We start from the raw sequence: 14,787 nt of genomic DNA, 5'->3' as shown, positions 1-14,787 counted from the left end.
TTGCTACTATAAATCGAAAGCTGTACGTATTATTTTCTATACAGGTTGCATTTTACCACATTTAACCTTGACTGCAAAATTCAAATAATGTTGGAGACCAGCTGAAAAAGTACCACACCAAACGTATTTGATGAGCAGTCTGTGAAATATATGAATTTCAGTCACTCAAGCATGTCAGCCTTCAATGAGGGGCGACCTTTATTCTTAGGGTTCCATCTTTTTTCAATGAGCCTCATGATCCTCTATTAGAAAAGAGACATTCTGGGTGTTCCCTATACAATCAGACTATGATTCCTAAGGGAGGTGATTCCCAGTCATTTTCATGGTGTTTTCTGGGACACAGTGGAAACTCAACATTGAAAGGAGTGATTGGAAAATTGAGTTTGTAAGTAGCTACAACAAAAAAATCCAATTAAAAAATCCTGTACATGTTTAGCATAACGTGTGAATCTTTTGAGGTGAAAACTTTGAGACCTACAAAGTAATCGTAGTTCAGAGATTTCCTGGCATTGCTGTGTTAGCTCTATGTACTTGAAGGAACCCGTAGTGGGTTCCACTAGGTCCCTTTTGGTTTTATACTGAACACACTCTATAGAACACCTTCTTGCTCTAGTCTACAAGCTATGGCCAAAAGTTTTGCATCACCCAATAGAATTAACTCATTTTGCTCCATAAAGTTGACTAATGTTACGTTAACATATTGAATTACATACTGCTTTGTAGTTTTCTATATACTGAACAAAAAACTGACAACAAAATGAAAAATGTGACATTTCGAAATCTAACATGAAATACTGTACTACTATTATGGCTTCCTTTTTGGCCATAATAGTAGTACAGTATTTGGCCATAGCTGTAGAATGGCTCCATATTGCCAAACGTTATGATAATGATAAATGTAGAACTAGCTACCTGTTTACTCAGTGTGTGGCCAAGAGTAACTATAAATGAGTAAACTCACTATGGGCAGTATATAGCAATGATGCTCTTTATTGAGACGCAGAACAAACACACACATTTCAAACAGATCCAAAAACAGGCATTTAAAAGCAGCAGAAGGTGGCACAAGCAGCATTATCACAACAACATCTTATTTAACCCAGGGAACTAGTCCATCAATATGACCCGATTGTTGCATATCACTAATAAAATTAATAAATTGTCCACTGCTTGACAGTGCAGTGGTGAACACACACAACAATAGCGTCTTGCATTGCTCAGGTCAACAAATCTCTCCTCTCGAGCATTACAGTCCACAGAGTAACTGCTAATCAGTTTCCCATAGTCCACCTTTCATCGATTCCATCTTACAACCTCCAAGCAGTTTGGAGAATTTCTTCATCATCTATATCCTCCAAGTTTTCCTCTGGTCGGCATAATTAACATAGCACCTTAGAGTGACTTCAGTTTCAGTAAACACTAAAGCTCTTTGAGAAGTTGTTTGCTGCTAAGTCTTTTACACAGTACTGCATGATGTTTCCATGAGCTGCTTTTCTGGATGCAGTGACATAACACACTAGGTGGAGCTCTGTTGTTGATAGAAACAGATTCCAATGTTACAATAACGAGCATGGCCTTCACAACCCAAATATCTCACGCTCTGTTTGTGGAGTCTCTCATTAAAAACTCTTTAAACTCAGCCCTATTTCCGCCTGTGTTTCACGGTTTATGTATGTGTAACTACTAGATAGTTTGTGCTGCATACATGTAACTTATACCAAATGATATAAGTTATATATTATATTGGTTAGCAACAGGATCAGGCATACTATACGTGGCAGAGATGAAAATATATGTAAAAATAAAATAATAATAAATAAATAAAAATCATGTTTGGTCACTGCTATATATTTTGTAATCATAGACGGCTCAAAAAAACACTGCAGCATTAAACTTCAACAGGAAATGAATATGGTGAAAAAATGAAGCTAATTGTTTTATGTTTCAGCTACAGTAATCGACTCTCAACAAAACCTATGCAGGTGACCCCTGTCACATGATGAGTGGCTTACCTTCAGGCGATCGAAGCCCTGGCTAGGAATACCACCTACCAACAGTGAGTATGTCATTGGAAAGCGCCGGGTCTGTACTTTTAAACAAGCCCTGAACCACATAGGTGGCTTTTACATTGCCTGAGTAATATGCACTTAAATTTCGGTGTGCTGGCGACCTGAAACGAATGGGGCTGAGTTTAAATTATTAATGTCTTTCTATTGCTTTAATTACATCTGTATTACATCATGTAGCTGCAGTGCTCCACATTAATGCTCAGTTTTATGGTACTTCTGGGTGACTTTATACTACACACTTTCATAATTAACCTTTACTTCATAACAGCCCATCTTTGTTTCTCTTCTCGTTTGCTTTCGCTACACGAAGGGAGTTTCAACTCCAGGCATTCAAACCTCTTTCCTCTTTGTACCCTTCCTGCCAGTCTGTCATTCTGTGAAATGAAAAGGCTTGCTTCTGATACTACCTGCCACAGTAGGGGGTTATGAAGTGTCATGCACTGTACTGTGGGCAAGGTACAGTATTAAAAACAAAATGTAAACTATGGACGGGGGGGGGGGGGGGGGGGCAGGAAACGCCTAAAGACCTTATAACACATGTGTAATACCTTCTTATATGTATTTGTTTTAATTATTTATTTTTAATTGATGATTTTGGTTGTTTATTGCAATTACTTACCACTACAGTTTCAGAGAAACACAATCAAGGAGGGAAGATGCTTTGAGATGAGCAAACTACAGGGTAATGCCAATGGGAGTAATGCAATTCAAGTTTTGGAGCACAATCTTGTCTTACTGATGCCTGACTCATTTTCACATTTCTTTCTTTCTTCCTCTTGTCACTTTCTTCCCATATACAAAGTCACTGTGCAGGACTGGGATTCAGAGGTGAAATCCATTGACGCTGAAGAGTTTACTAAACGGAGATAACAACTAGACCACAAGTGAATGGAGCTTGCTTGGGGAGCACTCCCTTTTTACAGGGGGAAAACCAGAAACCCAGAGAATGTAGAGTACTGCCACCCTCCAACAAGGTTTCCCTTCTCCAGTTTCAGATAAACCTTATCCTCCTTGTCTAGAAATAACAGAACTCCATTAGTGGCGGCTTCACGGGTGACATCCTTATCTCCAGCAAATGCAGAAATGACAGGTCTTCCATTTAACATCAGATTTACCTGGATACCAGAAAAGACTTAAAGGGTAAAGTTACAAGCATCAATGAGACTGAGATATGTAGATACTCCCTGAGTGTTCGTGCAGTACTGTAGTTATTCAACGGATGCCATTCTCATTAGGGAAATAAACACAGCACCCCATGAACGCTTATTGAGTATCATGGTTTTTATAACAAATGCAATGTATGGCAACATTTTTAACCCTAAATGAAACACTTAAATGACTTTCTTTATTCAAGCTCCGCATCTGCTTAACAACGCAGTGTTATTCAGCCCAAGATATCGCAACACCAAACAAACAACAAACATATTTGAACTAAATTGTATTCTGACAGTTTATCGTAATGAATATGGCATTCTGAAACCAAAAATCCCCGGTGTCTATTCAATTGCAGTATTTAGATCAATTGAATAGACCCCACATTGTACATATACAAACAAACAGTGACCATTAAATATTGTGTCTAGTTATTTATAAAGCAAGTTACAGGTGTGCCAGTAATACCACTATAGCACTTGACAAAAGCAATCTAGCACAGGTACTAACAATTTCAGCAGCAGGCCTCAGCCTGAGACATTGGGGGGTGGGGGGGAATACCTTACAATAACATAAGTCTGAATAAGGATGTCATAAACTAGTACCTTTCATTATATAAAGTAATTAAAAAAGGGAACCTAATAAAATGAAGGATTATGAATCCTGCAGTTTTTAAAAACTGCTCTTGGAGCTGTATTCATAATTTTATTAATATGCAAGTTTAATTAAAAAAAAAAAAAAAAAGATTGTGTCTGCTAAATAATACATGGGTGCTTTTTTAATTGCTTAGAAGTGTGAGTTTTTAGATTCAAAACTGAAGGCCTATCTATGCACTGAATCACAAGTAATCTTCCTGCTCAGCTGTCGTGGTTCTTTCCCCTCAGCTGCAGGTTGTCAATCTGTCTGGTGTGAAATGCTGCAGGAGAAACATCTACCTGCCTTAACTTCCTGTTTGCTTAAAAAAAAAAAGAATCACAATGAAATAGCAAATAAAAAATTAATATTCCAAACCCTGCCATGAGCTGTGTTTCTGCTGCCCCAAACCCCATTCTGAACACAATTCTCGAGGAGCACTGTGCTGTTCCAATGATTGCTTCCTCTCCCTCTGCAAATCTAATTTCTTTGGGAACAATTACTACGCTCACGAGCACGGACTCTCCACGAGAAAGCATGAAAGCTGCAGCTGAGAATAGCAACATTGGGCAGTGGAAATGCAGCTGCATTGGAAGCCCAGGACCCTGCCCTATTTGCCACTCAAAGACTAACAACAACGACCGAAGGCAGATATAAGCCCAAGCCCTTAGTAATGGAAAGTTTGTGTGTTGGTGGTCCTAGAGTCACATGTGTTCCTCAGAACCTTTTTTTCACTGAACGAATCAACAACCTGCACAGCAGCTCCACATACTCTACCTTACCAAACAATGCACTGTGAACCCCTGTACTGAAAAGATCTGTTAAAACAGTGTACGCACCTGAATGGTTTGGCTCTGGTATACTTTGATGACATGAAAGTTAAAACTGTAAATTCCTTTTCTTGGTGCTAAGAAAACGGATTCCAAGGTGAAATAGTTGCCTACGTTCACAAGGATCTGTGGAAGAAAAATGCAAAAGTGCTTTGAAACCATTTATAACAAAAACCACACCCAGAGAAGATTCAAATTGACATGTTAAAGCAGCTTCCCTGCAGGCATCATTTGCTTGGATTCACTGCATACAGACAATTATTTCAATAGCGGGATACCAAGTAATAGAAATGCATAGATTAGCATATATTTACTGGTGTTATTACCACTGTGAAAGGCTTGCATAGATCAAGACAAATATAAGGGCATGTTTTCGGGAATCATTTTTAAATGCACATACTGTATGCTAGATGTTCCTTCATGGTAGCTCTAGGTGCTTGTTTACAAGCTACTGGTACTTTGAACTACATTTATCAAATTGAATTATTCTCACCACACTGCAGCAAAAAATGAGTTGGTTTCTCTTCTTTCAAGTCCAACACCCAATAAAAACCTGACTTATGCCAAGACGGTTCTCTTTTAAAAAGAAAAAATAATAAAATAAAACCTGCAAATGACAAAGCTTTCCTTGTATCCCAGACAATATTACATTTTGTATTTTACACAATTTTCTGATTGTCCAGAACTTGTTAGCTATTGCTACAGGAAAGAGAGAGAGAGAGAGAGAGAGAGAGAGAGAGAGAGAGAGAGAGAGAGAGAGAGAGAGAGAGAGAGAGAGAGAGAGATGTACAGTTCTTTAGGATTGAGACATAATAATAATAATAATAATAATAATAATAATAATAATAATAATAATAATAATAATAAACTATATGAACATAATTTAAATATTTTATTTAACACTATGCAATCAAAGAAAATACAAAATGATATCGCAAAAGTCTACCGGAAGCCATAATAGTAGTACAGTATTTCACGTTATATTTTAAAATGTCACATTTTTCCATTGTTGGCAGTTTTCGTTAAGTGAATGGAAAACTACAACAAATATCTAGTTTAACAATGTGGAGAACAATCTATTTCTGAACATGTTTTTAAAATTCGCAGCGCTTGATCAATGTGCGTTTGTGTAACTGAACAGCTGTCTAGGAGTCGCTTGCCCTGTTCTTCGTGACCCACAGTGAATGATACTGGCTTGCAACAGGTAGCCTTTAATAAACATGAGGGAAACATTTGCATTACAAAGGACTGCCCTTCTGCACAAAAGTGAGAGCTAGAGATGGAAGCTGTTTTTTAACACCCCTAGAAGTTTAATTTCAAATGAAATAAATAAAGGAGAAGGGCTTTATTTAGCAAATATGTGCGCAGCCGCTATCGCTAGGGCAACAATTATAGGGTTAGCAAACCGCTGCGATAGAGCACGAAAACGTGATTTAGAAGTCGGGTCTCATGCGTGGGCTAACTCATACCAAATAGCAAATTATGTGACCAGCCAATCAAAGCACAGTGGAGGGAGTAAGGTTACAGCCAGGATTCAACATTCCTTTTAAGCGCACCTGTGCGTCTGTGAACAGAGGGTATTTTGAAACAAAATCTGTGTCAAATAGGCTCAGAAAAGACAAGTGACTTTTAAATATTTGGGGACGTCTCCTCCTACACTCTTTGTCTGGCCACGTAGAAATTATTATTATTATTATTATTATTATTATTATTATTTAGTTAGTTATTTATTGGCAATTATTTACAAAATCACAGTACAAAGTATCAAATTACAAATATCACATTAATCCAGTGCGCACTCCATATTCCTTTTATTTCTCTCTCTCTCTCTCTCTCTCTCTCTCTCTCTCTCTCTCTCTCTCTCTCTCTCTCTCTCCTTTGCCTGCTTCCCTGGTAGTTTCACCGGTATTTATAGTTGACCATGTAATTTGCACAGTTTAGACCTGGTTTTCACATGTCAACTGAAACGCAAACGCAAACACTAACACTGATGGTTTGCTCAGTCGCTGCATTTGTATGTACATGAGGACACTCCCCTAAAGTTCAGCCCATGCCCAGAGCTACGCTGACTCACCGAGTGGGCACCAATACACGGTTGCTAAATCACATATGTTGGCAAAGTCTGTTTGCCCACACGTGCACCTGATTCTGGGGCGCTACCTGTTCGCAAAAGTGTTCTCGCGATTGCCTTAGGGGTTTGCTAACATTGCTAAATAGGGCCCGAAGTGTGTGTGGCGGCTCAGCTGCACCTGTGTTTCATTAACACATTGCAATTAGGCACTCCGTTTACACCTAGACAATTCAAACCACTTCTGCACAACGTTTAGAAGCAATTTTCAATACAATACAAGCAGTCATTGGATTCCCTGGTACTTAAAGGTTTGATGCGCAAATGAGGTACAGTGATATACTGCGCACAGTGCAATGAACTGCATCAGTTTACTGGGTACCCTTTTCTTTACATTGACGTGTTAAGTGCATCAATCATTTTAGTATCTTTATGATACTAACGGTAGCCTAACGGTGATTGTATTTTCAGTACTGGTAAGATACATTTTGTGTCACTATGTTGCGTCTTCCAACAAAAAGAACTGTAGATCCTGAGATCTGAAGATGAACACCAAACTCTTTGTGAAGGCAGACTTGCCTACTTAACTTAAATGAACTTGAAGGATTGTGTCTATCACGGCGCTCGCAAGTGATCTTCGATCTATTAATATCGAAGGGGTGGGTGTTATGGGGGGGGGGGAAATGATTTGTTATAATAGTTTGCAATTGCATGTGTGTCGCCCCCCCACTTAGGCGTACAATCAGTTTACTGTACACATTTTCACGTCAATCCAATGAGAAACGTATAATGAGATTAACAGGAAAGGAGGCAGGTGTAAATCAATAATAATAATAATAATAATAATAATAATAATAATAATAATAATAATAATAATAATAATAATACTTTCATTTCACATATTTTAGGGATGGTGGATCACAATGTTATATGCAGGTTATAGTAGGTTTACCACTAAATAGACTAGTGTATTGCGCCTATGAATTTGTCATGCACCGGTACTCATGTTGCCTGTTCATTCAAGCATTGCTCTTGCACTCCTTATCGTATTCACAACGCTGTCCATTTGCACACAGCCTGCTCATTGAGGTTTCCAAAGGAAGTCCCGAGGGCATGTCTAAAAATACTCTGGTGTTCTCTATCTGACCCCTGATATTAAAAGCATTGATTCTCGCCCAAATTGAAACGGTGCTTTGCAAAATTCACTTCGGTTCTGTTCTGATTCGTAATGTTATCTTACTTGGTGTCTTAATGACTACTGTGATTGTTAACAACGATTACTGACAGATTCTGTCATCTCATGTTCAACAGGTGCCTGATGCGTAACTGTCACTTTACGCAGCTCTGTGAGAAATGTGTAATGTGTTTATCGTCATTATTATTATTATTATTATTATTATTATTATTATTATATTGAATTCAGACCTGTTTTTGTCTGACGCGTATTTCACTGAACAGCTCTGCCTATCTCAAAAGTATTGTCACTTAAAACCGTTTGGCTGTATTGGAATGATTAGTGCGAATTAATAGCAAGCCATTTGTGCTTTTTATTTTACACCAAAACCACAGTAAAGATGAAGATAACGAGACAAACTATATTGTACTAATGGTAGGCTATAGTTTTTCACAACTACAGAATATTATTTTCGTGTGCGTGATAGTCTTATAAAACATAATATTCTTGCACGCTCACTATGTAATTCCGTATACTACCTTTCTTGAATATATAAACTGGACATGTCCAATTTCAGAACTTTAAAGTATTAATGCTATAATGTACATAAACATATCCTACCTGATCAAAGTAAATGATTCTAGTTTTGTTGCTCATCTCAGAAGGCTCATGGTTAGTGCTTCTCACGGCGGAGAAAGCTACTTTGGAGTTCGCTGCACGGACAGAGATCCCAAGCGGAGAAGACGACACTTTGGAATCACTTGCTGGATTGGAGTCGCAGACCACGAGACACTTGCCCTCCAGAACAATGGGCTCTGTGTCGTTTTGTGCCACTACTAGTTCAATATACAAAGCCAACCCAATCAGAAAAATCAGTATTGTGAACAAAGCCTTACTGAATATAATAATGAACATTGTAAAACACCAGAAAGTGATCTCCACAGCAGTTTTCCCAATAATCCCTTTGGCTTGGATGTTTGCTTAAAACCTTCGGATACGGGTTTCTTTATAGATTTAACAGTGTGTGGAAATATCCTTCCTGTATCTAGAAGCTCACAGGTGAATTATTGATGATCGAGATCAAGAAGTAAGTAGCAAAACATCTGACGTTGCCATGATTTTTTTTTCTTTCCAGATCGGATTATTTCCCCCGAGTCTGTTGAGTCGGGATGTAACGCTGTGTTGATTGTAGAGGTTACAGACTGGTAGCTCTTTCCCAGTCTGCCAAGCGCCGAGCTACCCTATCTGATTGCATTGCCAAGGTGTTTGCACGTTAAGAGTCTCTTGAAGTAATTCCACGTGGTCTTATGTCATGCAGTTCCATTTTAATTTACTTAAGAATATATTGTACGTGTGCGCTTTAGTGCCCTAAGCGCCAACAGCGCCGTTCTCACTCGCTCTCACACACTCAGCGCACCTTTACACTTTACCACATCACATGACACGCTTTATTAATAGTGTAAAAAAAGGGGGGTTGTGGAATCAAGTCACATGGGTACAGGTTATAGCCTAGCATCTTGATTCATATTGTATAAAAGCAACACATGCTGTCCCTTTGCTTGGTTTTTAAACAAAAATTGAAGAAGCTTAACATACGAACAATATAAATTGACCATAATACCGTACAGCAATACACGAAACACAGCTGTCTTTCATAAGTCCCAAAAGCTTACAACAACTGCGGAGAGCAGAAAGTTGGTTTCTTAATTAGATGAGAAATACATCTGAAATGTTTATAGATAAATAATGCTATACGATCTAATAAGGCACCATAATCACAACCTTTAAACTTGCATTATTGTGTTTATGTAAATCAGGTGTTGTTAATTAAAAAACAGGGAAGTAATGAGTGTATGTGAAGAGCTTGCTTAATGTTTAGTAAATAATTCGCCAGATTGTTTAATTGCTTTAATTGACAGCATAATTAAAGAACTCAAAAGGAAGATGGCGATAATGAATTGCGCTAATGCAAAAAGGTTTAACCGATAATTGCGGTTGAATGTGAAAGAAGCTGGCAGATTTTAAACCCAGAAAGGCGGGGATCCTGTAAATGTAAGGGCAGAATTCTCAGTTTGCGTTTGAACACACTCGTCTCTGAACTGATTAACACTCATTAAAATAGAAGCCTCCCATGGGCTGTATAGCGGGAGTTCTTCATCTTGCTATATATCTATCAATACTATTTACTGTGATTTACACCAAAATGTCAGAACAAGCACGAGTTAGTTAAGGCAGTTGTGATACCTTCAAATACATTTTTTTAAAAATATATATTTAGCATAATAAACTTGTTTTTCAGATGTGATGATGAGGTATTTAAAGAGCAAGTACATTCAAATGACACATTCTTAGTTCTTTACCCTTAACTTTGTATGTGGTTTGCAATCATTCAAAGTGGTTCATTGCAATTACAATGTTTTAGTAGCTGCCTGTCATAGACATGCTGTATGTAAGGACAGTTAGATCAGTGTATATATAGAAGAGCAAGCACCATCTTTTCACTTGTAATTTGAAAACACCCTCTTTTTAATATACCAGCACTGTTACTCAATAATACTGTTATTAGAGTTGAGTGCTGGGGAGCAAATTGGTACACCTAGAGTGAAAAATCTGGGAAGCATGCAGGGACTTCTTTACTGTAGATTAGTTTAAGCTGCTCCAACTGTACACAGTGACACAACATTAGAGACACCTATAATATGTAGCACAATTGTGTAAAGGGGATGCACACATGTGTAAAAGCAAAAGGAATTCCTGACATGACACTGTATTGCATATTTAAAAGCTGTATGGTCCATGCTAGTTCCACGCATGCTAAGATCATGTCCATGCTGTATCATGCCTGCTAGTTCCAGTCATGGTAGGGACAGCAGATCTGAAACACAAATGACAGACTTTTGCAGGAATGAATGATGCTGTAGGAGGAACAGCCTCAGATGTGATGAAGCCATTCTGGAGAACAGGTTTCTCAGCGTATTTCCTTTCCCAGCACAGCATTACATCTGGTAACCATTGAGAAATGCTCACTCGGGTATCCTTCCATGACAATTACTGCCTTCTCCGTTCTGGAACACAATTTACATATACATTTTCCGTAATATAATTAAATACATATATCACTATTAATCAGAGTTCTTTATCTGATACCTATTGTCTTTCCTAATAAGTTGTCATAATAATGTTGGTTTAAGTTCACAATGGGCACAAGAGACTAAACAATACACAAAAACTGGGGCTACATTGTAGCAAAGAAATGTTTTTGTTAATTGATAGCCCTTTAAAGTTTAGCAGTGCCAGAATTCAATTTGAATTTGGTTAAAATGATCACATACACACACTGGTCAGAATCGCCATCGGTTTTAAATACACTATAGAGCCCATGAATGTACAGCTGCATTCATAAAATATAAATCTGTACCTAATGCTGGAAAACAGCTGCTTGTTCTTTGACTGCACTCACTCTAGACAACAAGAATTGAGCCAGTGTTGTATAGTTTATTTAATATTAGTGGATCTCAAAGTAAGACTCTAAGACTTTTAGCATTTTGAAGTTAAAATGAAGTGGCATTCAATAAAGGTTATGTGTAAAACATTAATTAGAGATAGTTAATTACAGTGCTCCCACATTGTACTGGAGTCCTGAATATAATGTGTTATAAAGTGCGATAGTCCTGATATCTTCCCATATTACCATTTCATCTTCACATGTATTCTGGTTATAATGTGGAATACATAGCATAGTCTTTCAGCTACATAGTTCAAGGGGCCCAAATGCAAACAATTAATACCTAAACTAAATATGTTTAGATGAATTATGTTTTCTAAAAAGCCTGCAAACTGCAACATATGTTACTTGTAACCAGTCAAAAACAGAGCATTCATAAAACTTTTATTACAGAATTTATGTAGAAACCCATTATTTGATAATAAATGCTGAATAAAAAGCTGTCTATTTTTTAAATGTTTTCTAACATTTGCATTTGAATAGTCTATAATCTTTTGGTATGGTATAATGCCCAATTTTATTCTGTTTATATGTTTTGGAATTGTTTTTGTTTTTTTAAACGTGAATCTTCAAGCCTTAGTTTTATTTTGGATTTGCCCCTGGGTTGTTCATTTCTAGTTCAGTACATCATGCTAATAATGAGCAAAGAGCTTGTTGAATCTAGCCCAGAATGCATAAACAATTTGTATGAACTAGAATGGGAAGGATGGAATTGATTTACTAGTTTAAATAGAAGTGAAGAGATCCACAGCACTCACTATTTACTATTTAATAAACAAGTACTTTCATTTTATTTTGCCCGTAATATGTTTAAATAATGATGGCTCGTTTGGAGGTTATTTATATACAGTGTAGAAGTGGCTACTGATGGGATATACAAGCAGATATATTGGAAAAGGCAGCAACATACATAAAACTAAATCCCCCAAAGGCACAAAGACAATAAGATGTTGTTTTTTCCCCTTAAGCATCATGATACATGGTTAAGTATCTTATACATCAGTGATGCAAGTATCTGGATGTGAAATATGGTTGGAACATGTAACTGGACCTGAATGGCCCAATCAGGACCCCTTGGTCTAGAGCAGGGGTGCCCAATCCTGGTCCTGGAGGGCTGATGCCCTCCTGGTTTTTGTTCCAACTGTACACTAAATTGCTTAATTGGACCAATTAAGCTTCTAATAAGTGCTTGATTGGTCCAATTAAGTAATTTAGGGGACAGTTGGAACAAAAGCCAGGAGGACACCGGCCCTCCAGGACCAGGATTGGGCACCCCTGGTCTAGAGGAAGAGATGGCATTATTAAGAAGATGTACACAGGAAACAGGTACAGAGGATTAGATATGATTGGGAGTGTGGCCTGAATTAAATAAGAGTTTATGGCACAGCCATTTCTAAGCTTTATAATGACTATGACGTTGCCATAACTTTGATTGAATACAGGCCTGGGTTGTTTGCCTCTTAGAAACACGTTCACATTTTATTAAAAAAGAAATAATTCCTAAAAAATAGAAAATTATGATGTTCCCACAAATCGTGATAAAAAGGATTGACCCTGACATTTGTTCGTGCAAAGATGTAATGTGGGCACCGAAGATATGGCCTTTGTTAGCATAACGAGACAGAAATACCAGGAATAGTGCATAGGTGTGCCACCATAATGCAGATTCCGAATACCTCAATGTGCAGAACACATTTCATCACAATTCGATGAGGGGTTTAAGATATAAAAAGAAAGAACTGCCACCGCGTGACCTGCATTCACGGTATATTGAACAGCTTGCAATGCACATGAAAGTTTCATAGCATTCAGGGGGCTGCTTCTTAAGATACAGACTCCATTTGCAAAACCAATCACAAGCCATAACCTGTAGTGTGTCACCATGACCTAGATTCTAATACTCCCAGGAACATGTGCTGAGTAATGTCCATACGGATTGGATAAGTGTTTCTCCAGATACACCGGGACATGCTGTGCTTCCACTATATGCCTATTGCCAGGGATGATATAGGAAATTGATCCTCAAGAAAGATAAAAGGCAATGCATATTTTAAAGGTATTGATCTGGTGGAATCCCATTTGGATTGACAGAGTATGCTTGTGTAATGAGTTATAAGACTTTTACATTTATTTATTTATTTGTTTCAAGATACAGGTCTATTGAGATGCTTCAATGTATTTTCAAGGCATCAGATGAAAAAAAAAACAATAGCAAAATAAAACTTGTTAAATTGTGGAGACAAAGTTATTTGGCAAGAACTCAGATACAAGAGTGCAAGTCCTGTACCACTTATTATAGCGATTAACAATGAGATCATATTTTATCAAAATATGTCAAACATTTTGATATTTTGTATTAGACTAACATGGAATAACTGTAACAAATATAACTTAAGGTCTTTCGCATTATGACAGGCACATGATAAAATGTACACACAAATTGTGTAAACAGATATGTTTTAAATGATTATTTTGAAAGTATATTTATCGGTACACATTAATTCAAATTCCATTCATGACACTTAAATGTATGTGCAACTTTCCATCAAAACCTACATTAAAATAGCTTAGCTTTATTCCAAATATTGGGTTTCTCTAAAAAGTGGAGCATGTATCTGCTGTAAGATCACAAGGAAATATAATTGTTTTTTTAACCCCCTTAAATGTGATTTTAAGATGATATATTGCTTATGTTAAAGAGTAACTAGACCACCCTTTAAATGTAAAATGTATGTTCAGTGTATTTACAACCTTGATTTCATATTCCTGTATTCCTGGGTAATGTGCTGTCCACTCCCAAATGATAAAGTGTGAACATCTCTTTATGGTGCCCATTAAGAGGAATGTGCGAATGCTGATAGTATTAGTTGTGTCTAATTGGCTTGTTAGTTACGGACAGGTGTGCAGGATTTTTTCCACATGCCCATTGTTTATTGCTAGAATGTTTTGAAAAGGTTCATTGCATTGGGCTCTTGGTCTAGTTTGTAATGAAGTACTACATGCCATCAATGGCAAACAAAAGAAGAATGTTGTAAACAGTCACCTATAAATCATAATTCACCATAAACTGATAGCAGGGCACTGCAGCTTCAAGATCCGTCTCTCTAATTCTGTAACATGAACTGCTTCCAGAAACTTCAGAGGAATGTAGTTTGAAGATGGTCCCGTTGTGTCAATTTTACAGCTGTGTGGGGCTGAGGGGCTATACAAATCATTGATACAGGGCTCTGTTTGAAACAGCAAGCTGCAGTTACAATTCAAGCACAATCCCAAGTTTAATGTGAGTCTAAATTGTTATTGAGAGCTGGAATTACAGACGAGGGGAAATTGTTCCAAAGTCTTGGAGTCGTAGATAA

At 37.4% G+C, this 14,787-nt stretch overlaps 1 protein-coding gene across 1 annotated transcript; it reads right to left on the bottom strand.

Annotated features, from left to right (window-relative positions):
- Nucleotides 1–965: 965 nt before the first annotated feature.
- LOC117429584 (cerebellin-4) lies at nucleotides 966–9,334 on the bottom strand. Its single transcript, XM_034049263.3, has 3 exons — nucleotides 8,548–9,334; nucleotides 4,694–4,810; nucleotides 966–3,184 (listed from the first exon to the last, which is right to left on the bottom strand). The coding sequence occupies exons 1-3, from the start codon at nucleotides 8,839–8,841 to the stop codon at nucleotides 2,987–2,989; spliced, it is 609 nt and encodes a 202-aa protein (XP_033905154.1). The 5' UTR covers nucleotides 8,842–9,334; the 3' UTR covers nucleotides 966–2,986.
- Between the last annotated feature and the right edge of the window lie 5,453 nt (nucleotides 9,335–14,787).

This window comes from Acipenser ruthenus, chromosome 29 (genome assembly GCF_902713425.1).
Source record: "Acipenser ruthenus chromosome 29, fAciRut3.2 maternal haplotype, whole genome shotgun sequence".
NCBI lineage: Eukaryota > Metazoa > Chordata > Actinopteri > Acipenseriformes > Acipenseridae > Acipenser > Acipenser ruthenus.
Note: the sequence above shows the minus strand (reverse complement) of the source record. Positions and strands in the feature narration are given on the sequence as shown.